Source organism: Hypomesus nipponensis, chromosome 23 (assembly GCF_054491055.1).
Source record: "Hypomesus nipponensis isolate SF chromosome 23, ASM5449105v1, whole genome shotgun sequence".
Classification (NCBI taxonomy): Eukaryota; Metazoa; Chordata; class Actinopteri; order Osmeriformes; family Osmeridae; genus Hypomesus; species Hypomesus nipponensis.
Window position 1 is genome coordinate 15,053,966 of NC_140383.1, and position 26,546 is coordinate 15,080,511.

The 26,546-nt window shown below is 39.3% G+C and overlaps 1 protein-coding gene and 2 long non-coding RNA genes across 5 annotated transcripts in view; 1 reads left to right on the top strand and 2 right to left on the bottom strand.

The window, feature by feature from the left end:
• Nucleotides 1-611: 611 nt before the first annotated feature.
• Nucleotides 612-3,754, bottom strand: LOC146234366 (uncharacterized). 2 transcript variants are annotated; one of them, XR_014741547.1, is made up of 4 exons: nucleotides 3,646-3,754; nucleotides 1,458-1,519; nucleotides 1,068-1,136; nucleotides 612-976 (listed from the first exon to the last, which is right to left on the bottom strand). It is a non-coding gene; the product is annotated as an uncharacterized LOC146234366 (long non-coding RNA). The 2 variants fall into 2 exon arrangements; XR_014741546.1 differs by lacking the exons at nucleotides 1,458-1,519; nucleotides 3,646-3,754 and having other exon boundaries at nucleotides 1,068-1,447.
• Nucleotides 2,269-26,546, top strand: part of LOC146234367 (uncharacterized) — an 83,069-nt gene continuing 58,791 nt past the window's right edge. The window contains exons 1-3 of one of the 2 annotated variants that reach the window (XM_084688132.1): nucleotides 2,269-3,012; nucleotides 8,504-8,615; nucleotides 12,023-12,174. In XM_084688132.1, the coding sequence (XP_084544258.1) occupies nucleotides 2,946-3,012; nucleotides 8,504-8,615; nucleotides 12,023-12,174 (331 nt within the window). In that variant the 5' untranslated portion in view covers nucleotides 2,269-2,945. The remainder of the gene's footprint in view (nucleotides 3,013-8,503; nucleotides 8,616-12,022; nucleotides 12,175-26,546) is intronic. The other variant, XM_084688131.1, reaches the window with a different exon arrangement.
• LOC146234368 (uncharacterized) lies at nucleotides 9,659-26,478 on the bottom strand. The gene is made up of 2 exons (XR_014741548.1): nucleotides 26,343-26,478; nucleotides 9,659-9,927 (listed from the first exon to the last, which is right to left on the bottom strand). It is a non-coding gene; the product is annotated as an uncharacterized LOC146234368 (long non-coding RNA).

Genomic DNA, 26,546 nt, shown 5'->3' on the forward strand with positions numbered 1-26,546 from the left:
AAATATATAGATTCTTAGCAGAGGGAATTACGTATATTGCCAGTTTCTTGAGCCCTATGTTGCCAATGCGACGCATTGAAGCTGTGCACTCAGTCCCACAGACTGAATGCATAGCGTTTCGTTATTTCGCTATGGGTAGCTAGTTTTATAGTGTGGGTGATGCGGAGAACCTGAGCATGAACACGGGCTGCCGCGCAATTTTGAACGGATTTTATGATGAAAAATATATATCCAAAGTGCCCTTTGTAAAAACTTTGGACTCCTAATATGTTGACAAAATGAAAGGAGGTTTTTCACTCAATGTTCTGATTTCTGTTCTGGAAATGTACGCAAAGAATATCATATTTTACAACGTCATCATTTGCTCATTTAAACATAGTCCTACATTTACAGGAAACTAGTAATGAAAACATTATTTGACCTACTATTAGTTATCAACTTGGGAGGTTTCATGTTGATATGTTATCCCTATTCACTGTGTATCCCCTTAACCCCTTTGTCCTTGGGTTGCTTTGACCCATTTTCAAATCATTTCCACTTCAAACCAAAAAGAACAATGGGTATCTGTACAAAGCTCTTCACAAGTGATACATAAATGATCATTTCACTACTTTCATTGATTTTTGATGTTTCATTCACTTTTATAGCATTTTTCAAAAATAATAAATAGGACATTGAAAGAGAGAAGTGGTGAAAACCCCCACAAAAGATTCAAAAGGCACAACAAAAAAGCCACAAAAAGGTATAAAAATATCAAAACGTAGACAAAAGTTTAACAAATACATCCTCATGTGTTCTCCCTCCCCTAGGAACAGGAAAAATATGTCAGTGTAACTAAGTTTAGTGTCGTTCAGTCATGTACGATCTCTTCTCATATTCCAGTTTTTCTGTCTCCAGCCTTGTTTTTTTAATTAAAAACCTTATAATAGAGCTCCAGGGTTCTTTTATACAGGGCCCTCACACTGTCTGCTCCAACCTGAAACAAATGAAGAACATTGTCCCTTTGCAAGGCACACTTGGAGAAAGTTGAAGGTGTCCATTTGACTACTGTGGTTTTTTGCTTATACCTTGTGTCTTTGTCTTGGCCTTGAAGTGGAGGCCCTAGGCTCAGGGGGAGGAAGAAGTTCCTCTTCCTGCTGAGTTCAACACCATAGAAATGTAATCAATTGAGTCATATTTGAAATGAGCACTTTAAGGACTTGTGTCTTATGTTGAGACCACCACAATTAGTAAGTCATTACAGACACTTCAATCACAGTCACAGTTTCACACACTCTCACCATCTGTGTTGCAAGTGGTAAATAAAACTCAAAGGTGTACCCCCAAAATGAGCAGGCAGACACAGTTTCCTGATCATCTAGGACCTCCACTTGAGAAAGTAAATGGTATATTTGATCCATATTCAGCAACCACATATGGCATACATACTGGCGTATGACTATTAGTTTCACTGTTACCTCTGTATGCCACAGTGGGACGACAGTGGGTGGTGGCAGCAACACCACTGTATTTCCTGTCACTGCAGAGAACAGTAATACATTTCACTCCTACAATATTCATAAATAATTGTTGAATGAACATGGTCACATAGATTACTTGAAACATACATATGCCTGGGCTTCCAACCTGCTGCCACCAGTTGCCTAATTTTTCTTCCTGTTGGCTGCAGGCAATTTCATTGTTCTATAGGCCTTTTGTAGCTATACAATATCCTACAAAAGGGACTGATTCAGGCAATTCAGCCTTGTACTTGTTGGCCTTAAAATATGTGCAAGTATTGCCTACTGCTACTTACCGTTTTGAATTATGGTTTTATATTTATTTAGCATTTGCTCCCACGATCGTTTGGCACTGCAGGGTTGCAACTAAAATAATACAGCAACAAAAGTTTAACGTTGTGGAATGCACCCGTGTAATTATGGTCACATCTTCAATAAGTCATGTAACTTACGCATTTACAGCGTATGCTATTTTTTTTCCAGCTTGGCAGCAGCGACTTTGTTGAAATTTGCCTGTATTATGTCTGTATTCCTGATATGCTTGTATTACGATATTTCACGCAGGAGGAGTAGACAAAGTTGGTAAGATTGTCTGCTCCTCCTCCGTGAAATATGCGGCTCATGTTTGCGATTGGACATACGGTTCAAACACCGCCCCTTTATGTGAACGCGCACGTTTCTAGATTGGAAAGATCTGGGTTGAGTTAGAGGATTGATAACCGCCGTCGTAGTACCGTTTATCGTGACAGCGATTGTTAGACTTCGCGTAGCCGGGTAATTGAAAGTAATCCAGAGCATGTTGATCTTGATTCGTAGTACAGGCCCCTGATGTAAAAACAAGAGCCTCAAGTAGATAAACAAGAAGCTAGCTAACGTTCTACTGCTCGCAGTGCTAGCTGGTCGGTTTTGAGGGGAAGTCTCAAATACATGTACTGACTGTAAAATGTATCACACGAGTGAATCCTAGAGGACCTAAGCTTTCAAACAAAGTATAGCAAATGCATATGCCCTGCAGTGAAATCGTTAGAATATCTTATGTTTGTGGCTAATGTGATGCCTGCATATCGCAGCAGAGTGCAGGGCAGCGATCTGACCGGCAAATGAATTATATCAACAAAAAGTCGTTTTCAAGCCATCCAGTGAAAGGGTGTACGTGTTGACTTGTTGTAGCACACGAACATAGCACATCTTGCACAAATCCACCAAATAATTTAATATTTTAGCAGTGGGACTTCTCAACAGTTCTCCATTGAATTGAATGATGTCCCCGGTAAAGCGGAAGTGCAAATACAACGGAAGTGCAAAAAGATGAAAAACGTGGGCGGGGCGGAATAAGGTGAATAGGAAGGTAGTGGGACGACGGAGTTTGTTAGTGCTTTCGAGTTTATGAAGTTTGCTGGGAGAAATTTGGCTAGTTAACTGATGACGTTTGACTGATCTACAGGAATGAAATTAAGGTTGCTTTATCCAAGTGGCCTTTCACTGACGATGATTGTCATGTCCATCAGCCAAGGTAACGTTACAGATCTTACAGTTTTAGCTGGCTACTTCTGGACATCTAGTACTGTACGGCTAGAGCTACTACACTGAGCACAAAATGTTGCTAGCTCGTAGCTGTGGCTGACGTCCTGTCACACAGCTACTGATTTAGGATGGCTAAAGTTATCCTTGCGGTTTTTGACGCATTTTTCTCCGACTTTAGCTAGTAAATTAACAAACTGGTAAATGTTATCGCTAAACATCTAGTCAGCTATTAGAATCTTGTAGTCTATGAGTCTGAAGTTGGTTCCATAGTAAGAGAATTTTCCACCGTGGCTTTAATTTCAACACTGCCACTGGAACTAGTTCGAACCTGACCCAAGATGATTTAGCAGATTTTTGTTAAAATACATGTTAGGGTAGCTAGCTAACTCAATCTTGTCTATTTCTGCCGTAGCTAGACTTAATATTAATATTCAGCAGAACTGAGTTTTGCTTTGGGAGTTGCAGGTGCAGTTTGAAGGGTGGACACCATTACAATACCTATGAATTGTGTTGCCTTTTCGGTCATATGACCGAATATAAGTCTAATATTAATTCAATCGTTAATTTAACAATTTAGCTACTATTCTGAAGTCAGAATTTCTTTGTCTCGCCAGTTACTCACAAAGCTTGACTTTTGGGGAGATCCATTTTCACCAAGTTCCACTGTTTTAATGTCACCTTGTAAACAAGACTTCTAGATTAGGCAATGTGGGGGTACACATCAATGTTTTGTGGAATCTGACGTAATGTGTGTCAATGAAGTGTGTCCTCAACCTCAGACATGCAATAATTCCACTATTTCTTCATATCTCACAGGTTCAGTTCATTCTTTTTGGAATTACACATTATAGTTTGAGCTATTCAAATGACACCTGATGTAAGATGTATGGGACATGTACAACTAGGGGTGGGAAACTTTTGGTACCTCACGATTTGATAAAGAATTGATTAAAAAAAATTCCAGATTTTTTGTAAAAAAATCCACAAAAAATAATATATAAAAAAATAACATCAAAATAACAAATTGATTCACATAAATTTGTGAATCTATCTGAATCACTAGCAGACAATCCCGATTCAAATGTTAATCGAAATTCCCCCCATCCCTATGTATAACGCAGTCTTTTTGCCCCAAAGGTGGTGTTTCCACCTCTAACATGCTATAACATTTACTTAATGCATTTAAAAGTTTAAAAACATTACATGACACCTAGTACACAAGGGGGGACTAGAAATATGAATAACGTCAGGCCGTAAATGCACCTATAGTCAACACTGACTCTCTTCAACTGTGGCTCACTTGGGGTTTTTTTTTGCATTTTTTTTACACCCATTGGGCTTGACTAAAACACATTGACATGGAATAGATCTATAATTTACATGTATTCATTTAGCAGACGCTTTTATCCAAAGCGACTTCCAAGAGAGAGCTTTACAAAGTGCATAGGTCACTGATAATAACAACAACATAGCCCCAAAACATTGCGCGTAGCCAAAACATGAAGCACATATTGTGAACAACCTAAAATAAGTGCCAAAGGGAAGAACCATAAGAGCATGTAGTTAAGCAAGTTACAATTAAACAACATGAATCACTATAAGTGCAAGTGTACCTGTAGAAAAGCAAGCAAGAGTAAAAAAATAAGATAAAATAAAATATTTTGCAGCGAGTACAACAGTTTAAATCAGTTACCACTTACCAACAAGAGCAACAAGTCTCTAAGCAAGAGTCATTGTGATCCTTGAGGAAACTAGCATTGGGTCCAGCTAACCACTCCTAAGTACCGTTGTACTTAGGAATGGTCACCCAGTGACAGCAGATCAAGAAGTCTGTTGCTTATGCTGGGGACACACCACAGGATAATCGGGCCGATTTCGTCTCTTCCGACAATCCTGGGTAATGTCCCTATTATCTTGATGGTTCCGCAGATTATTTTATCAGATGTTCCCTAAGGTGTGAGGTGTGTTAAGAGTGACCACACACTGTCGGAGCAAAACGGCTAAATCTAGGATTTTTTGTCCTTATGTTTGTGGTCTCTCACAGTTTGAAAATCTTATAAGATTAAAAAAATCGTATAGTGTGTCCCCAGCATGAGATTACAGTGTCACATATCAGGTGTCATTTGAGTGGTGTGATTTAACCGATTAACTGATATTGCCTAGGGCAGTGTTTCTCAACCCTGGTCCTCAAGTACCCCCTTTCCTGCATGGTTTATATGTTTTCTACCATTTATTTGAATCTGGTGTATTGGATCAGGAAACATCTAAAACATGCAGGACAGGGGGTACTTGAGACTGTTCCATAAAGGACGCTCAAAAAAGTTAGACTTAAAGTCCCAAACGGACCTAAAGCGGTTTCATAAAGGCCAATTTCAGCTCACGCAGCCTTACTAATTCAAGTCAGATTTGAGTAGTCAAGCTAATTGTGCTGCACCCTATTCTTAAGCAGCCCGAGAAGTAAAACATGGATCATACAATCCACCACGGCAAAAGCAATGCACACAGCCACGTGACTTCTTTCAGAAAGAAAGTTCCTTTAAATCGTGTACAATCACAGCTCCCTCATCCACCGCTTGATCAAAATGAAACGACACGCCATGATTGACGTGAACAATAGGCTACGTAGGCCAAGGACCTTTTTAGACCTTTACTTTGTTGATTAAAAAACAGACACCCTCTAAACACAACTAACTTGACTTTTTTGACATCGGTTAAAATAAATTGCCTACTATTAATCAATACATTATCCAGTAGCCTAACTTTTTGACATGGTTTTTGTGTCGGGGAAATGGAGGGTATGGATTTAGATTTGTTTTGCAATTGTAGGCTACTGTTAACAATTATATAGCTATTATAATTATACTCGGATAATTTAGATTGAGATATAGGCCTATGCCTGATGCCTAAATATTTGAAATCACAAACTACCATAGTCATACATTTAATGGCTATGTTGTGTTGCCTATATCAAAGCATTGTTCATCATTGTTTAATGCATTAGGCTAAATGTTGTAGCCTATGTCTGGTATTTAAGTTGATTTTCTATAAATTTAGCCTACATATTGAACTGATGAGAATAAGAAAATGAGAATGTCCATGGTAAATCATCGTTTTCCTGTTGGCTCAGTGTTACAGGATTGTCTGGTTAAGCAAGAACACAGTCTAAGCCTGACAATCAGGGCTCAAAATTAACTTTTTGGTTTACCAGCCAGAATGGCTGGTAGATGAAAAGAATTACCAGCCAATAATATTTTTTACCGGCCAAAATTAAACCTGGCATTTCAGACGTACTCTGAAATTGTTTGACACAAACAACCTTTAACTATGATTTTAATATAATTGTAAATCACTCTCAGAATGCAGGGTTTTTCCTGGGTCAAAATGGGTCTTTGGTAGCCTGGCTGCCAGCCCAACTTCTCCCCGCCCACAAAATAATTTGGTCGGGAAGTTGGGTCTGGAGGGTCTCGTATTGGGAACAACTACATAAAACCAGGATCGGGACGGACCAATGAAATTGTCAGGGCGGGCTTTATACGATGATGGACAGATGATCAACAGTAACGTAATCAACAACGTCACGAAAGAGCCCTTGGGTTGAATTTGTTTTCAACAAACAACATATTACGTTGCTCTGATTGGTTGTAGGTCTATCCAATTGAGCGAAGAGGCATTTGTTTTACGAGTTTGGTTGAAACACCCCGTAGTCACAGCCCAACGGAGAGTTTTCAGACTCATATTCTGACTAGAATTATGAGTATGACAACGTCAGGCTAGGTCTTTGGTGCTCAAAAAATAATAATATATATATTTAAATCAATGTATTTATTCCCAGGTCTTATATTTACTTCGTGCCTGCTCTATCATTCCAGGTTAAGAATATCAATGGAGGCTGTGTTGGAAACATTAATCAAATTTTTGTCAGCATTTTGACTGGAAATGTATTTGCATTTGTACAGGTGTATTTGTGCACGTCCGGCTGGCACTTGCAGCGGAACAACAGTTTATTGGCCGCTCTGTCCATTTGCGCACCTCACAGTTGCGTATTGATCAGACAAGAAGACACGCTTATCAACTTGATTACTATTGATTCAAACAGAACAAGGGTTTGGCTGCAGCCTACTTGAAACATACTATTGAGAACATATTCGCTGACATTTTTCATAGGCGCCATTTTTCATTCGCTCAAGATTTTTCATTAGCCTGGTCCTAACCAGACCGTCGTACATTTCATTTGTACAGAGGGTCTGGGATCGCTCCATTGACAAGCGTTAATTTCCTTGAAGGTGGGTCTTCTGCCCAGAGCCACTCTGATCTGCCATAACCAATTGCAAGCGTTCGTCTTAGCCAACTCCTTCACCACTACTGTAACAGAACTAGCTGCCGTAGCTGGAAAATCAAACTTTTTCTGAACCCCGTGGGGAGGAGGGCTACAACATCATGGCCACCTACAAAACTCAGCAAGGAATGTTCTTGCTCCGGCTTTAACTTATGGATATTTGGCAGCATTGCCACAACCACAGAATAACTTGGCTTGCATCTTTCTCCGCCGCCATTACTGAACTACTCAAACTAGTGCACGACATTAACGTCATCGTTCTCAGCCACTCCCTCTGTTCGCTGATTAGACCTAAAAAAAATTGTTTCTGAAAACCGACTTCAAAGTCAAACTCCTAGACCTAGTACAGAAGCAAAAGCCAAATTGAGCGGAAGTACGTAAGAGGGCAAAGCCAGGCAAATATTTCATAGGCGCCCGGGAAAATGGCTTAGGCACGCTCAAATATTCTCAATTCAAGAAAAACCCTGCTTTCGTGACCCAAATCTGATGTGACAGATCAATGGGGAATTGCTTTCTCTCTTAAATGCTGTCATCCTCAACCTTTTTTGTATTTTTAAATCTAACTATTTGTATTGTCCGTGTCATTCTCTATCTGTTATAAAAGCGATTTTCCCGGTTTTCTGCCACCTAGATGCGCGCACAACTTTTCTTGTTGGCAACGTTGCACGCTTTGTTTTTAACCATAACGGGCGCGGTAGTCGGGAGCTGTACTCCACAATTTCAATCGCCAAATGGTGGAGCACCGGACACAATTTAGTCGCCAGCCCAATTATCTACACGCCATTGGCGCTTGGCGGGTGCCAATTTTGAGCCCTGCTGACAATTAGCCTGACCTGGACCAGGCTAGTTTCTAAGCATAAGTTACCATCGTAACCAAGTTCAAACTATGTTGAGCTAGCTTTATGGAACGAAGGAACAAGAAATGAGTCAGACTAACTGACATAAGTCTGGCTTATTCGGTAAACTCGCTTTATAGAACAGGCCTCAGGGTTGAGAACCACTGGCCTAGGTCTGTAGGGCCCACTTACCCAAATGTAACTGCCGTCTTAGATATAGATCAACGCCGCATTATGTAGAGTCAGACTGGGCATGTGATGAGCTTTTAAAAACTTTCCAAAGTATTAATTTCTTTCTTTGTCCTCAGTAATGTCAGATGAACTTGCACCACCACAAGATGTTCATGTGGATTCAGCGCTACGTTGGAGACGAGGCAATGAGCACCTACATCATGTCAAGTACACAGCTATGTACCTTATGTGAGTTGTCTTCTACTATGTAGCTGTCTGCTACAGTATCATACCTGGGCTAATTGAGTCTGTTGAGTTCAGTGGAATTGCAGTGAAATAATGACCCTCACTGAAAAATTATTTTTGTTTGTAGAAACAAATTTCAAATGTCGAAGGCTTGACTACAATATAGTTTTTTCTGTAATTTTTCAAGATGTAAACTTTTGGGGAAATAACTGACATTTCCTGAAATTATGATATTGTTTTTTTAAGATACATTTCAGGAATTAATTCTGTCTTTTTTCAAACATAAATATTTATTATAGTTTGATAAAACAAGGTTTTTCCATTATGAACACCTCCTCAAAGAGCATTCTAAACCAAGCTAAAACCTTTATTCTAGTACTACACGAAAAAACTAGCTGAGTAGGCTGAGTTTGGCACTAGCTCGCTAGCAAGACATAAACTAGAGCATTTATCTTTTTAGTAATTGCTAATTTTACTCTACTTAATGTGGTCAATTATTAACCTCTGTCAAAATAATCAAAATTTAACACATCCTCGAGCTAAAGGCTGTATTGTTTGGGCTTGAAAATAAAAGCAGTGTTGGGATATAGTTCCACCTACTATACTATATCTACTATACCCCGGCCAAAAATCTATTGAACTCCTGCTTCAGATGTAGTACTTAAAAAAAAAATACAGGTATCTTTGGGGTGGGGCTTACAACGCTGAACATCTCTGACACATTAAACTTGGAGAACAGTTGAGCTGTACAGACAATGAAGTTCAGGTCTTGGTGACAAGAAATCTAATCTAGCTAGAAAATCTAGCGACTTTTAGTGACTTTTCAGAGAGCCACTAGCGACTTCTGGTGAGACTTTTTGGACAACTCTGTGCTTGTTTGCAACCTGGTACTTCAGGAATTCTGGTATTGTACTGTTTATTTTGTATTACTGACTTGGTACTGTGGTATGAAGGATGTAGATTGTCTGTGTCTATTCCAATATGTAATGATGGTATTCAATGACACAAATATGTGTTCTAGAAAGAGTGGTCTGGAGTCGCAGAGGTCCGATAATATCAGCTTTAATGCAGCAGTTGGAAATCAACAAGTACAGAGCTCTGGGGCTGTCTACGTTTCCCTACCCGCAACAGAGTTTGGGCTGGTTCACGAAGTCCAACTGGCTATCTGTCCCTGCCCCAGCATATATTATACAGTGCAATTGAAACAGTAATATCAAAAAAGGGTTGTGCTTGGTCTTTTGTGTATCAGGGAGTTGTTCTTCCCTACGCATCCCACCTGCTCGGGTGCTCTCTCAGCCCGGTTTCAAGGTTGCTTCTGAAATGGAGAGATAACAACACAAAATACAGCCTGTTTCCCACACCCTGTGTGAGACACAATGTTTTAAGCCTGAGCACAGTTCTAAGTTCATAAGACATACATTTAATAAGCACAATACATAACTTTAATACATGCATCCTTTATAAAGAGTCTTGTTCCTGTTGCTATATAGTGCACAGTGCCCATGATGCATTTGGTGATTAAGTTGCCACAAATATTAATAGCTGGAATTATAGATAATGCCATGCCCGTGATACAGCTAATGATTATAGTTCTAGAATTGTATTGTAATGTATTATAAATTCTTTAGGTACCAGTTTTGTGACTGTGTGATACTAACATACATACGTATTTGTATTAATAAGCAACATAAAAACAACATGAAATTCAGCTCAAGAAGCTATATTTAGCTTCTTGAGTTAATCAGGGTTAGTACAAGGTGTACAAAGTGCTTGAAGTACTTGAATTTGACTTTTTGAAATTTAAGTCCTGGAAAACCTTTAAAGTCATATTATTGACGAGGTACTTGAAAAGTGATCAAATTATCTTATTTTTTCATGTGACTAATCGCAAAATTATTCAATCTTTTTAATCTGTTAATCTTAAAAACTTCACAAGCCCAACTGGATGATAATGTCCATAAAACAAGTTCAGATGGAAAACAACTTAAATTGTGAGGGAGTTTTATTCACTCAAACTGTACTGCTGTATAAAAAACATTGACAAAATTAGACTTCTGGAATATAAAATATATTTAAGACATGTTGTCTCATAGCCTACTACTATATCCTGCTCCATAATATTCAAATCTCACTCAAACATACTTCAGATACTTAAGCAACCACAGATTGACCTTAATATCGAACAAAACAGTTTCTATTTTGTTGAACCCAGTCAGCTGCTCGCTTCTTTTGCGAGTGTTGTCTGCCATATATTACCGGATCGAACGCTGCTACCACTAACGCTGGCGCTGCTAGCTTTGTGCTTTGCTTGCATATGATAGTTTAGGCTGGAAGTACTCCGGTGATACCTAAACTCAGCCTGACAATCTGTATACACAGCCTTAGTTTTGTCAACCGAGCCATCTCACAACTTTTTGAAATGGAACTTCCCATGTAAAAGCCCTTTCTCCATCATTATCATCCATCATCTTTCTCCATAATTAAATTAGCAGGAGGGGGGAATATATAGAAGGGGGGAATATATATATATATATATATATATATATATATATATATATATATATATATATATACATACACACATACATATATATATATATATATATATATATCTTGAAGAAGCGCTGTCTGAAGCGGCATTCTTTGCACACACACGACTCACACACACCGAGAGAAAAGCCGCTTCTTCTCAGACAGTGCGCACCAGTACCGTATGGATTAGGCCTACTTGAGGACGAAACAGAAAATTGACAAAATGACTATTTTTGTCCAGTATCCTCGTTTGTCTTAAATGAGTTTCAAAGTCTTAAATAAAGGTGAAGAGCTGGAAGAAAACTGGATTTGTGTCAGATCCGCGACATGTGCGTCAGGTCAGGACAACCGTCTAATAAACCCACTGCTGTCCGTCTCATTAATGTTAATCAAAGAACAAAAGAAAAGAGAAAATCACTGCTGCTCTTGATTGAATAACATTTGTAGATTTGATAAGGATTAATTTAAAGTATATGTTTGATAAATCAGATCTCTGAATGTAGTCCTTGAAAACCCCCAAAATATTGCTCAAAGTCCTTAAGTTCTGGAATTTCATTATACAGTATCTGTACGAACCCTGGTTAATGTACAATATCATAATTAAATAAAAACTAAAGTTTTTGAAGGAACATTTTGCAAATGAAAATTCCCATGGACATTTTTCAAAGAATTCTCATTGAAACTGTCCTGAAAATTCCCCTTTAACCCCTTTGCAACTTTAACAATACCCCTTTTACTACACCTACTGCTATGAGTGTGTATTGAATGAAATAAAGAAAAGAGAGTTTTGCAATTGAAACTTTTCCAGCCATTTGTAACCCTACTGTTGACACATTTATCCCTCCCCCCCTCCCACATGTACTCTACCCCACACATAGCGAGGACTGGCAAGAAGTACCAGGCTGTGTGCAGACAGAGCTCACGTTCTGCAATATCACCTCAGTTTTGAAGTTGAGTGACTGTGTGATGCTGCGTGTCTATGCATTGGATGGATGGAGAAAGTCTGCTGCAGTCCAGGCCTACAGCTATGGTAATGTAACTAAAATATCTACTGAAAGTAATGTTAACCCTTTTACGCATAGTGGTCACTACACTGGACTATTCAAAACTCACTTTCTTGTATATGCATGGGTTTTGGTTGTCTAGTTGCACATAAGCTACTCCAGTGGACACTTTTGCTTCATCCCATACATTTCCAGCCATTGGTCAAACAACATTTTGAAAATCCAAGATGGCCTATGGGATGTCAAAAATGCCGGCTAAGTAATACCATTGTAATAAAAAAATTAATACAAATTGTATTGCTTTTATTTAGTGAGGAAATGACCATCTGTCCACTTATGTCAACTACAATTCATTCTATTACAGCTACTTTGTTGTTCTTAAAAATACTTAATCTGCAGTAACCTTTTGGGCTGTTATCAATTGTTCTATGTTTTTAGAATGTGAGTACAGTTTGTGAAAAAAAGATTGGGGGGAGATTAGTTCCATTATGTGAGTAACAGTATCTTTATATTTTGTAGATCTCAAGGGCAGTTCAAGATAAAAAATGAGAAGGAATGAGGAGGAAGAAGTAGAATCAGGGTGGGAGGGAGGAAAAAGGAGTGAGGAATAGAATTAGGGTGGGAGGGAGGATAAAGGAGTGAGGAGTAGTGAGTAAGTAAGTACACTTTATTTATAACGCACACTCACAACACAGCAAGGCTGACCCTGGCGCAGAACAAAAGCACCAAAACAGTAATCCAAATACATATTTAAAAAACACTATAAAATACACAGTAAAAACAAAATACAAAACGTAAAGAAAACGGAAGGAAAGAGAGAGAAAAGAGAGTAGAAGCAAGGACCAGAGAGGAAAGGATACAAAGATAAAACAAGGATGGAAAGGAAGGCCAAACAATTACAATCTGTGGAAAGAGGAGAGGATGAAGGGGGCCTTAGATGAATACATGGAGGGAGAGAAGAAAGGAATTACAGTGAGTGTGCACCTCTTATCAAGAGCATGGGGTGTGCCGCATGGGGTGTGCCGCAATCAACACTGCAAAGACGCATCAGTGGAAAGGTGACTGGCAGTGAACATGTGTCAGGGCAGAAGCCGTCGACGAACCGATATTTGCGGTTCTCAGTTAGCTCGATAATGTTAACGGGCTAAAGGGACAGTGGATTAGTTTAGCTTCAACCCTTACGACGAACGAGCCCCTGAACTGCGATTAGACACAGTGATATTAAAATAGTTAGGGGTGGGCGATATGGCCAAAATCTTCTAGTAATTTTATAGTAATCTTTGAGTGATTTTATATCACAGTTACGATATATATCACGGTATAGTAATTGTTCTGTTAATTCAATTAATAAATGGTACAAAATAACCATACCGTACTTCATCATCGCACTCGATTATTTATTACAAACAAAAACAACTGCCTCACATGAGACAACACTTGAGTTAAAAACAAAAGACTCAGAGTTACGAGTACGAGCGCTACGATTGGCTGATGCGCAGTCATGCCATCCGCGTGGTGACCTACTCATAGCTCAATGCGGATCCGTTAATGCCCTCCGACGAAAATTTCAAAATGAGCAAAAGCGATCAGTATGAGTTTTACTCTCCATATAACTTGGATTTTGGCGTATTCACCTCGTTAAAGCTCGGTCGATACGTTAAAGCCTCAGTTTGATATTTCCCGGCATGACTTCACTCTCAGTTAGTAAGTAGTTAGCCTTCACTAGTCATCCTAGATCAAGAATGCTAGCAACGCCACCAGTATAATTTTACAACAATAATTTTACAGCACGAGACTTGAACAACAAATCGAATTGGTTACCTGCAGAATGGCTCCTCAAATATATAATTAATTAGCATCGGCATGAATGTGGTCCGCTGAGACAAAACACACTCCACATCGAAAATTCCGTCAGACCAACGCAAATGTGCTTCAAGGTCAAACGAAAATAGAAAATCCAATAAAAGTTCAACTACAATTCTAAATATTGCAAGAATGCGATTTATATGATGGCTTATATACAATACAACAACCAGACATTTAATTGACACGTGTAATACAAAAATATAGTATGAGAGTACACCGCGGTTGAAACGGTATAGCCAAATCTCTCCCGGTAGACACATTTCTACCGTTGCACGGTATATACCGTCATACCGCCCAGCCCTAATAATAGTATATACATTTAATGGCATAAAAAAATATATAACATACAACTGTATGCCATATTCTATTAATAATCAAAATCTCCAGTGTGTAATTGATGTACTTAACTGGGCGCCGCCATGTTTAAATTACGTATACATCTGACGTCACAAGAATGGTTGGGCTCAATTTCAACCTGCCAAACTGCATTAAAAACTAGAACATGCATTTCCTGCTGAAAATGCGTTGGAATGCTGAAATCTGATTATTTATTTTTTTAATGGCTGAAAATACAGAAATGAGAAAATACCCTCAAGCTGAAATTAATTTAACAAATGTATGACTTACACAAAAGAGGCAGTGTGGAAGCTGAACTGCATCATCTAACGAAGCTCAGTGCTTAAAACTATGCGGGAGAATACGTTTGAACATTGTGAAGCAATTGAAGAAATAGTTGAATTTCAAGAGGCAGTGTGAAAGCTGAACTGCATCAACAAAGCTGAGCTTAAATTGCCTACAATGCGGGAGAAGCTGAAAGTTGAACTGTTAAACAGGCTTAAAGAAGTAGGCTATAGTTGTAACAAGAATATTATAGTTTTAACAGCTGAAATTATAGTTGGGATAGTAATATCAGATGCAGATGTAGCCTATCATTGAGTGCGTTTACTCGTCTTTCTTAGTAGGATTCAATGTTTTGATTGAATGAAACATACAGCAGTAGTACTAGGGCTGATACAGGTAGACACGGCGACACTTTGTTGCAGAAGGATGGTGCACGTTTTGTCCGTGGACCATACAGGGATTAATAAAAAGAATCATGTAGACGTGTTTGAGTAATCACATTACTAATTATACATGTAAACGGAGTAATTGTATTATTGGCATAAACTGACAATTGCTATCGGGTTTCTCATGGTCAAGTGAACGCACTCAGTGGCGTAGTAGAACAAAACAGTAGCATTAGCATAGTAGTTAGCAAAAAAGATATTAGCAACATCTTCAGAATTAGTAGTTGTAGTGTGGCATAAGATATAGCAGTATCAGTAGTGGTAGTAGTTGTGTTGTGGTGCTCTTAGTCTTTTAATGAGACGAGTTGACTGAATCGCTTGACTTCTGTCTCCACTAATCAGCTAATACCAATCACCTGTGTAAGAGACTGGCGCTTGTTTGTGTGGTTGCCACGGTGATGGTGCAGCTATGGCTGCTAACGCGCTGAGGGCAGAGAATACCAGAAATTTAGCAAGAATCCACACCTCAAACAAGTTAACGTAGACGCAAAACTATACGTCCAATCCAAAAAATAAAGATATTTTCCGAGACCCAAGACTCTGCCGAAACTAGAGATGTCATTTTTATATCTGTGCGTTCAGGAATATGACTATAACAGCAGTTTATAAATCTTGTTATTTTTTGTTTTCTGTGACAAATTTATCACATTTGCATTGGACTCTATGGGGCGAGAGTTGGACTTTGTCTCGCTTTCGTGGGGCTCTGATCAAATGTGTAGGTCTTTTAGATTCCACAGACAACTGTCTACAACCAGCACAAAATTAGCTATCTATTGATCCAAAAACGAAGCATGAAGAGCGAAAATTGTGGCAATGGTGGCAAACTAGAAATATGTTTTCAACGACATCCGAAGCTCCCCTCCGCTCTAAGTGATTCAGTCTGCACTCTGGGCTTTCTCGTAAACACCCATGTAAATCTCAGAAACGGTTTGAAAAAGCCATGAAACATAATCAGTGATATAAAAAAAAGTTGGATATCAAAAAGCTGAATTATTTAAAAATAGTTTAGGGTTTTGTCAACGTTTTAAAGTTTAAATGGTGGCTCTAGCTGAAAGATTGAGGAAGGAATTGAGGAGGATTTGAGGATTTAGAAGTTGAAGAAGTTTTAAGAAGTTTGAAAGGATTTGAAAGAAAACTCCATTGGAAACCCATGTTAAAAATATTATGAATATTGATTTATATTAATTCAACCATAAGAGGTACAAAGCTGAAAAGTCATAGCGCCCATGGCCTGAAACTGCTGAATTTTTAAATAGCTGAACGGTTTTAATAGCTGAAGATTTGAAGGCGCTGAAAGGTTGCGCGGAAGAAATAGAAGAAGTTGAATAAAGATTCAAAGAACAATAGTTGGAATGCTTGAAGCAGCATTCCAACAATGAAAGAAAATCGACCCATCATACCTATCCCTGTTCATCCTATGGCATATGCTTTCGAACTAATACGTAATTATGTACCCGCAGGACAGCATTTGTTCCATATGATGCAGAATATGTGGTTTTGTCGGAAGATTTAAATATAGTTAACACTGACAGGTTGAACAACACCGAGTGGTGTGCTTGTAGCTAGCTACTTGCCAACAGACATAATCGATCTGATCAACGAGGCAGACCTGCATGACCTGGGTGTTGGTGGTCCACCAAAATGATCGTTCATCATTGAGCACAGGCTCTTTCCCATGCTGTGTGAGGAGAAATACCTTTTATGTTAGCTTATCATAGGTATAACCTATGAATCATAGTATGATCTGAGTAGGCTACTTATATGTCATGCTATGCCAGGTTGCGTTGTCTTGTCTGTCCTAAGAATATCAGTGCTCGGTCTGACCCTGTGTTGTTCTGTGCATCTGACAATAAAAGACTTGAACTTGAAAGTTTGGAGTGCCCCAGCTGGTAAGTTTCAGTTACTAGAAGCCCCTTCAAGTTGTGTGAAAAATGCTCACTGGTTGAGTTGATAACTTGTTCGCTGCTAAGTTAAACAAACTACAGTGTAGGAAACGTTACGTAACGGAGCTAGCTTTGGCTACAATCAGATGTGAATTTAGGAGCTAGAGCTAGCTAGCGTAGCTATGTCAAAAACGCCAGTGTGTGTATGTAACGTTAACATATTTAAAAGGTTTATAAATATGATCCCTGCATACTCTGAATCCGGGGGCAACTGGCGGACTTGTATAGATACAAGCCATTTTCGTAAAACCGGTTGCCGCTTGGGTAGGACATGATAGTGAATGCCTTCTGTTTTGTAAAATGTGTTTGTACAACCTGCCAATAAGATCCTACTTTGCACCTTGTTTTAGCTGGTTTGTTTAAAGCCATTTCTACCTCTTATCTCCCTGACAATCTATCCATGTCAATCTTGATGACTGCTAGCAGGCGGCATTCACAGTACCTAACCCTTCTCGTGACGTCACAGACATGACGATTCAAACATGGTAGTTAAGTAGTAAAGTTTAAAACGTTTATATTAACAAATGGAACATTTTGCTCTTTTAGTTGTCAGATTGTGATCTTATTTTAATAATTATATGAGCCGTACTTCATAAATCAGTTCAGTTGCACTTTAAGGTAGCCAATATTTTTAAAAAATCACAGATGTTTTATTGCTCAATTGTTAGTCAGATGAATGCTAATTCTAGCTTTTGCCGTTTCAGTATCTGTAACACAGCTAATGCAGGGCTGTGAAGTCTCACGCATTCGCTATGAGTCTCACGCATTTCAACCAGTTCACATGCTCTCCTGCAAAACCTTGCATTTCTCAAGTAAGGGATAACTTGTCCCGCTATATTCTATTAATGGACGAGGCGCAGGCATACAGAGGTAAGTTTTCTCCCCCGATATTATGTATAACAAGTTAAATTTGGTTTGGTGTTTCAAAACCCATTGACATTGTATGACTGTGTTTAGCTTGTGTTCTGCTCCTCTCTCTTACCAACCGTCTCTGGAGGAGGGGATCCCTCTCTGAATTGCTCCTCCCAAGGTTTCTTCCATTTTTTCTCCCGTTGGGAGTTTTTCTGGGAGTTTTTCCTTGTCTTCCTTGAGGGTTTAGGTTGGTTGAGGGGCAGTTCTATGGACGTATGTGAAGCCCTCTGTGACATGCTTGCGTGTAAAAAGGGCTATACAAATACATTTGATTTGATTTAAATCTTTACCACAGTTTCTAACAGAGCACAGAGGGAACAGGGGTCCTATCATCTGGGGAACCATTTTATTTATACTTACATTTCTATAGCCATTGTAATTGTTCCATTGAAAACAAAAGACCAAACAATTGTCAAATTACTCCATTTCGATTCAATCATTAGGAACGTTTCAGTATTGAGAACCGCAATACTACACTTGGTATCAGTATCAAAGTCCAAATTTAGGTATTGTGACACAGCGGGACAAGTTATCCCTTACTTCTCAGTGTTGGAAATACAAGGTGTTGTGTGCGTGAGAAATGGTTGAAATGCGTTTGCCTCATGGTGAATGCATGAGACTTGAGAGCCCTGTGTTTAGTTAGCCAACTGCTAACATTAGTAATGGTAGGGTAGCTCACTCAGTTGCATACTGTCCAACATCTGATCCAACATCCAACGGGTCGTGTTTTTGCTGGGACCTGTTGGATTGGTACAGTCAGTCCGATCTCTGACGAGTGAAGGATGTTAAAATTGGCATCCGATCAGTTATTGGATCTGCTTGGTCCCATCTCTACATGGAAACTCCAATGTTAACACAATGTCTTTTAAAGGGGTCATTGACTGCAGAACCAAATTTACCTTGTCACTGTTGAATAACGACAGTTCAGTGGGTAAAATGGACATACAGTGAACCCCAAATTCCATTGACACCTCTTTCCTATGCAAATCTATCAGACCGCGGACCGGCGATGTACCAGCCATGTATTGACCTCATTGCCGGTCCGCGGTCTGATATGGATTATAATTGCCCTCCTCTGACGTCATCTTCATAATGAGCAATATCGAGGAGTCAGCTGAGTTTTACTATCCAGACAAAACTGAAGACATCAAACAGCGACAAAGAAATTGTTAACTTTCTAAAAGTTGTTATTTCTGTTGGAATTTAAGCCATTTTAGCAGAACTGTGTTGCCCACTTTCTATCAAAAGTAATTGGTTGCTAGGCAACACCTGAAACAGCTTGCTACAATTAGCCTACCATATGATATATTTGTTTTTCTTAAAACGTAATGACAATGCAATCCGCACCACTGCGACTAATCTTGCACCTTCTGCAGGATTTGGATGGGGTATGGCAGGTGTGTGTCGCATGATTTGAATGTGTCCAGATTTTGTAGTGCTTTGGCGGGAAAGAAGAGATAATATATGTAGTTTTCAACAGTACGTTTATGGGATCACAAGAAAACGTAGGTAAATATCTAGCTATAGGAAATTATTACATGGCTGAATACTCGATTTTGTGGGCCTACAATAAACATTTCACAATTCTAACCACTGACATCAATGCTTGCATGAGTAGTCTTCAATGCTGCATTTTTGATGTTTAACACTAGAAGCGCTCATTTGACCCCAGTGAAGAGAAAATAAATTGTATCTTTCGCACTCTATCAAATTCCAGGACCCTGATTTCTTGACGTTTCTTAGATATGTGTGCTTTATCACCCTTATTTTAAAGTTTTCAAGATAACACCGGGGAAAGCTAATTTAAGGCTCAGGGCTCTACAGTGCATGTATTTCACTCGCATTTGCTCCTAAAAATTGTTATTTACAAACTGGAAAAATGATTTACAAGCACAGTGTGCGACTAAAGATTTCAAACTACCGTAATCTATTCACCCCCCGTTTAAAAACAAAGTCCCCAGGATTTTTCCTGTCTCAAAAATAGGCTTACGTGGTTAGTCCCCCTTTGTCGGTTGACCTAACTACGCACAGTTCTTTTAGGGGGCACTCACAAACACCATGCTTATGATAATCAGATACATATCAGGGCTGTTTTCCTCTTCAGACCAGGTACGACAGGCAAAAACCCAGATTTTTCTTCAGTTTGTCAATTTAGATATTTTTTTATATTTTGGTTCTATAACTAGTAAACTTTCATAACATGCCACAAATATTGCCCAAAAATGTAAAATAAATAAATGATTTTATACCGCCTTCGCCGAGTAAACAAAACCTTAAATCATGGTCTGTTACCATCTTTTATTGAAATTTGTCTCAGCAAGTTAAGAAATAGCATAAACTAGAGAGGGTACAATTTCTGGGGAAATTTAAGGGTGTGCTTGCTTGCTTCAGATGCAGGTGGGTCCGTTTTCCCTTCTAGTAATATTTTCAAGCATTTAGCCTACTCATTGCATAATTCATTAAGAACACCCTTTGAAACAAGGAACCCCCTTTGAAACAAGCTACTGTAACAACGTTGTCCTGGCAGTATTTCAGATGGAATTGCGGAGGTGGGAGTCAGGTGGCTGAACGGTGAGGGAGTCGGGCTAGTAATCAGAAGGTCGCCAGTTCGATTCCCGGCTGTGCCACATGACGTTGTGTCCTTGGGCAAGGCACTTCACCCTACTTGCCTCAGGGGGACTGTCCCTGTACTTACTGTAAGTCGCTCTGGATAAGAGCGTCTGCTAAATGACTAAATGTAAATGTAAATGTAAATTGCGATTCAAATAGTACCGTCTGCTAACTGAAAAAAAGCCCCCCAAAACGTAAATAAGTTCGATATAGGACATTTCAGCCTGACGTCACAACAACAAATATCTTACTTCAGGGTGGATAACGTCGATCTTGGCTAGAGATAGTTAACCTTAACAAGCCATTGAAGCCAACAGGATTTTCCATGTCATTTAACCACAAACACGTTTTATGATTATTATGATTATAACACGTTTCATGATTATGCTTGTGAACTGAAGAACGAGACGTTACCGATGTCGTTGCTGTTGATATTGTTAGCGAATAACGGTATATTGTAACGGTGTATCGAGATCGCTAGCTACTGCTGTAGCTACAATATCCAACTTAACGATTAAAGATTTTCTGGACTGCGTGAGCTTTCTAGCTATCTGTCTGGACACAATAATTTTCCTTAGGGGGTTAATTGAGTACCTATCTATCTTATTGGCTATGGAAACTTTATCATTGTAATTATGAGCAGTTTTGAGGATTTGTGGATCAATGAGCAAGCAGAGTTGACAGTAGAAAGGTAAATGTTGGATAAAGCAAACATTAAGATTTCTTATCAGTTAAATACTGAGTGTTTCATATAGTAGATATATGTCTGTATATAGCATATATATATTGTTTTCATATAGTTATAAGTATAAGTCTTTTATTGTCCGATGCACATTCTTAAGACAACGCAAGCACCTGGCATTTACATAGGCCTAACATAAGTACACAGAACATAAATTACATCTATACTAAGCTTAAATAAGTAAACCTCCTAAATATACATATATCTATAAATAATACAATACAAATTACTGTAAATAATGTGTTTACTGTAAATACTGTGTGTACTGTACTTACTGTAAATACTGTGTGTGTGTGTACTGTACAAATTACTGTAAATAATGAAATATTTGTATTTTGCTTTCATGGCCATTTTATAATAGTGTTTGGCCTAGCTAAATTTTAGCTGCTTTCTCCCCTTGAGGAATGAAGGCATGACCAGTGTGGCACCACATTTAGCCAGTTCTTCAACAATCAAAAAAAACATGTCTGCCATAACCTGATCTCCTGAATTGATGTAAGTCAGACTGTGCACTGATCTCCTTGTCTGATATTCTTCCTCCCCACATCTTGGAAACAAATGGTATTGAGCCATAGGGCTTGATACCATTAGAGCCTTGAGTGTGTTATGATGTTTGTAGTTTGACCTGAGGTCTAGGCTCTAGGCCTGAAATTGAATGGCCTGTAAATGAAAAACTCCAGCCAGATCACGCCACTGTGTGTGGTTTGTTTATTTACATCAACTGGACTAGTAACTCTCACGCTAGCAAGCTTGCACAATATGCTACCCAACGTTATGCTACCCAACAGCAACCCAACAAAAACGTTTTATAAATGATCTGTGAGGAAATGTCTTCCTTAAATCCGTTCATGAGTGGTTGGTTGCCAGCCTGTCCATTGGTACCGTTAGATGCAGCGAGACCGCCCGGTAAACATATAGACTAGGCTATTATAGCTGGATCTGTGCTAACGTTATCCACAGGTTCCGTTGGGTCGATTGCGATTTAACCGTGGCAAAACGGAAAAAGCCTTATCCTTTACATGCCTCTGTACATTTGACATTACAACCCCAAACACAACAAGATTTCGGGATGACGTTTATCTTTTCGATCTAATCTTTTAAATGAACTACAATGAACTACTATGCTATGCCACCATACTAACTGCTGTTGACAGGATGACAGTTATCCACCCGGGGGGTATTCGTTGTAGCTCGCTAAGCAGTTTAGCGAGCTAATTTTCAGGCTAAGATAAAACACGCCCCTATTTTTGGTTCGTGGAAGCAAGTTTAGATAAATCACCATAGTAACATATCAATTAGCACTAACCTGCTCGAGAGCAGGCTAACGTAAGTGTAGCTGGATAAGCTTGCCACACCCCCGGAAAATAATTGGCAGCTCCCTTTTTGAGAGACCCAGCTGACCAAGGAGATATAGTTCGATTAACTTTCCATACCAATAGAGTTCTTCACGATCGCCAAGATCCTTTATTTCACACGGATGAGTTCTTGTTTGAGCGATATCGATTCAGCTGACAAGGACTCATTTATTTGCAAGACCTTCTCGGGCCGTACATTGCAAATATCACACGCCGCAGCAAGCTATGCTTTATGAGCTTATGCTGCTGTATGTGAATATGTAACGCTATGTTCTAAGAAATGTCTTATCTGTTGTGCCTGTGCTTTTTATGTTTCACTGTGGTAGAGTGGGAAACGTCATATAGATTCCTTTTTATGTCTTGACGTGAAGAAATGGACAATAAAGCTACTTGAAACTTTTACTGTGCTTCAGACTCTCTGCATAGCCTTCAGGTTTTTCGCGTCAGGTAGGCTACATTTTCATACAGTATAGGCGATGCAGAAAACATTGGCAAAGCCACAGCATGCGTTGGTGTAAGAAAAGTGTACTTGGCGCTTAACCAGCTGATCAATCAATTGATCATATTCCTGGCCATGCCCCAGTCAATGAAATCAAAGAGGGATTTACACATAGGCCTACATGCATATACACATATATAGGGTGATATCAGGTAAAATGGGCCATTTAAGGTTTGGGGATCCCAGCCCTGACAAGTAACAGGGGATTTGATTGCTTTATGGTTGCTATGGTGGGCGGGCCAATAATTCAAACAATACTGCACCAGAAAGCTGCATGGTAAGTAGCCTGGCATACCAAATCTAATTAAACTATTATAAGGATGATAAATCTTTTTTTTTTTTTACATGCACATAAAAAACTGCATATCTGTCTTGATGGCATCAATCACAAATAATGTTGTTAGTTTGGTATATGAACATATTTTTTGAAAAAGTTATGTTTTTATTGGTGGTCCAATTTACCTTAACCCACTGAGGTAAAATGGGCAACATGGTTTCAGATAAAATGGGCCATCATCTGTGTCACTCACAAACACACATACACGTGTTGGAGTGTGTGTGTGTGTGTCACACCATGACCCCCCCAACAGTAATAATGGTAGTAGATATTTTATGTACAGTGAGTATGGCGAAGGAGAAGGAAGCGAGAGGAGAGGAGAAAGGGAGAAGGAAAGAGAGAGAAAAGAGAGTAGGAGCAAGGACCAGAGAGGAAAGGATACAATGATAAAACAGGGATGGAAAGGAAGGCCAAACAATTACAATCTGTGGAAAGAGGAGAGGATGAAGGGGGCCTTAGATTAATACATGGAGGGAGAGAAGAAAGGAATTACAGTGAGTGTGCACCTCTTATCAAGAGCATGGGGTGTGCCGCAATCAACACTGCAAAGACGCATCAGTGGAAAGGTGACTGGCAGTGATCATGTGTCAGGGCAGAAGCCCTACTTTCCACAGGAGGCGGAAAGGGAGCTTGCTGCCACCCTCAACACATTGTCGCAGAGGGGGTTTCCCTTCACAAAACGTGATGTCCGGCAAGTGGCCTTTGATTTTGCAGCCAAGAACAACATATCTGGTTTCTTCAAGACAGCAGGGAGAGCCGGATATTACTGGTTTAAGAACTTTCTAAAGCACAACCCAGAGCTTGGGATGCGCAAGCCAGAGGTCCTGTCTGCAGCACGGGCTGCTGGACTCAACAAAGCGGTGGTTAGCCAGTGGTTTAACCAGTATGAGAGCCTTTTGGTTGAGCTGGGTATTGAGGGCACACCGTCACATGTATATGGAACTGTGACGAGTCTGGGCTTCAGGATAATTTTTTTTAATTATGGCAAATATGGATATGTTTGTTTAATGCAGTTTAAATGTTTTGTGGCTGTATAAGCAACTGTGTTTTAAAAGTAAATTTGATGATAAATTACTATTTCCCTTTGCAGTTTCACTGGCCCATTTTACCTGAACAGCTGGTCCATTTTACCTGAAAATGCTTGTGCCAAAAAAGTTGGCACAGCTGATGTTTCAAGAACTGTAGGGCCTAAATAATTATATTTTATTACATCATTAAAAAAAAGAGATCAAAAACAGTCATTAGTAATCATAAAAATACATGCAAAAGGCATATATGGTATTGTATTATTGTCCCAAACGATTTACCAGAAAGTGGCCCATTTTACCTGATATCACCCTAGTACATGCGCTTTCAGTAGGCCTACATATATCCTCATAAGTGTCTATGAATTCGTATCAATTATACTCTTTGGCCTTCTTTTTATACTTATTTTGAAAAAGTTGATATCATAATTTTCGCTAGCAAGATCTCATTCGATGATTAATTTCCATTAAGCCTACTGCCAGCAGGCACATTTAAAGAAATGTGATCTGATTGATCGGGTTAATAAGGTACTCATTTGAGCCATTTTACCAAAATACGCATTTAGTTTATCGGCAATTTTTTTGCCAAGATGCCTGTCTTGCTCTGGCAGCGGTGGCGGTGTTTGACTTAGCCATGATAATATGCTTATTGTCTTCGTAGAGACTCATTATAATAGTTTTCTCAGATGGCGAGAATATCACCATTCTCTCTTCCGTCTTTTCCGCCATCATACCGTTAGAAAATCACGGTTTTGGTGATCGACCTTTCCTGCCTTTTGAAGTAGGACGTGCTCGTGCACTTGCCCTGTTAAGTTTAGCCTGATTGAAATTAACCACATGATTTGAATGCGGATCAGCCGTCGACGAACCGATATTTGCGGTTCTCAGTTAGCTCGATAATGTTAACGGGCTAAAGGGACAATGGATTAGCTTAGCTTCAACTCTTACGACGAACGGGCCCCAGGAAGTGTCTTGGCAACCTTTGTTTACAAACATTCTGATTAGGTCTATTAATTTAGGGGGACATGGCTAATTCAAAAGCAGTTTGCTAGAGGCAAGCTAGATGCCGTTGCTATCCACACCACTGATTGTTTGAAAGCACAGGAAATTAGAACGTTTCTTTTGTAAGGGATAATGAGACGCGAAGCTGAAGGGGCTTATTTAACCAATAATGACCGGCGTTGTATACATATCCCGCTTATTACACGGCTACTTGCCAACAAAAATAACTTAACACAGTGTGTCTTTTTACAATGTATTTGTTACCATTCGTATTGCTGATCAGCAGATAAATAGTTCGCCAAAGACGTTGAACTTCTTCATAGACTGAGCATTATTTAGGCTTTAAATCAGCTGACGTCGCTAAGCAACAGAGTACGCTGGGGTTGAAAAGTTACCGGACTACTTGCGGAGTGCTACGAAAGACGTGAATCCGAGGCAAAAAGGCCACTTCCCTTGACAGCGGTCAAATATGCATAGCAACGGTCAAATATGAGAAAATTGTTCATCGCAGAACGTTGGGAAGCCCCATTCAAGTGAATGGAGCATTCTACAGCATTAAGAACAGCCGTGTAATAAGACATAATAAAGTTTAGCTAGCTGTGGCATTGAACTTGAAGACAGTACTGTAGCCTACTACACTGCCAGTGTAGCGAGCCGAGTCTGTGACTCTGTGGCTAACGTCAAAACAAAACGCAGTCTCACTCAAATTCCAAGTTTTACACAAATAACAAACTATACTGACCCGCTGGCTGTCTTCGCAATCGCCATATCTTTAAAACACTGCTGTCCATTTAGATGTAGAATTGACCCCAGTACGAAATTAAGAAAATACTCACCAGACGCAGATCGACAGTTGACTGAGTATCAACACTGTTGACAACATTCCACAATCGTCAATGGAGGCTGACAGGCTCTCACGTAGCAAACAAATCAACGTTTTTACAGCAACCTATATTAAAATCTCACCACCCTGCTGTTTTCACAATAGTCATATCGTCATAACATTTCCCTCTTTCAGTTTTTTTCGTGTAAAATTTAAC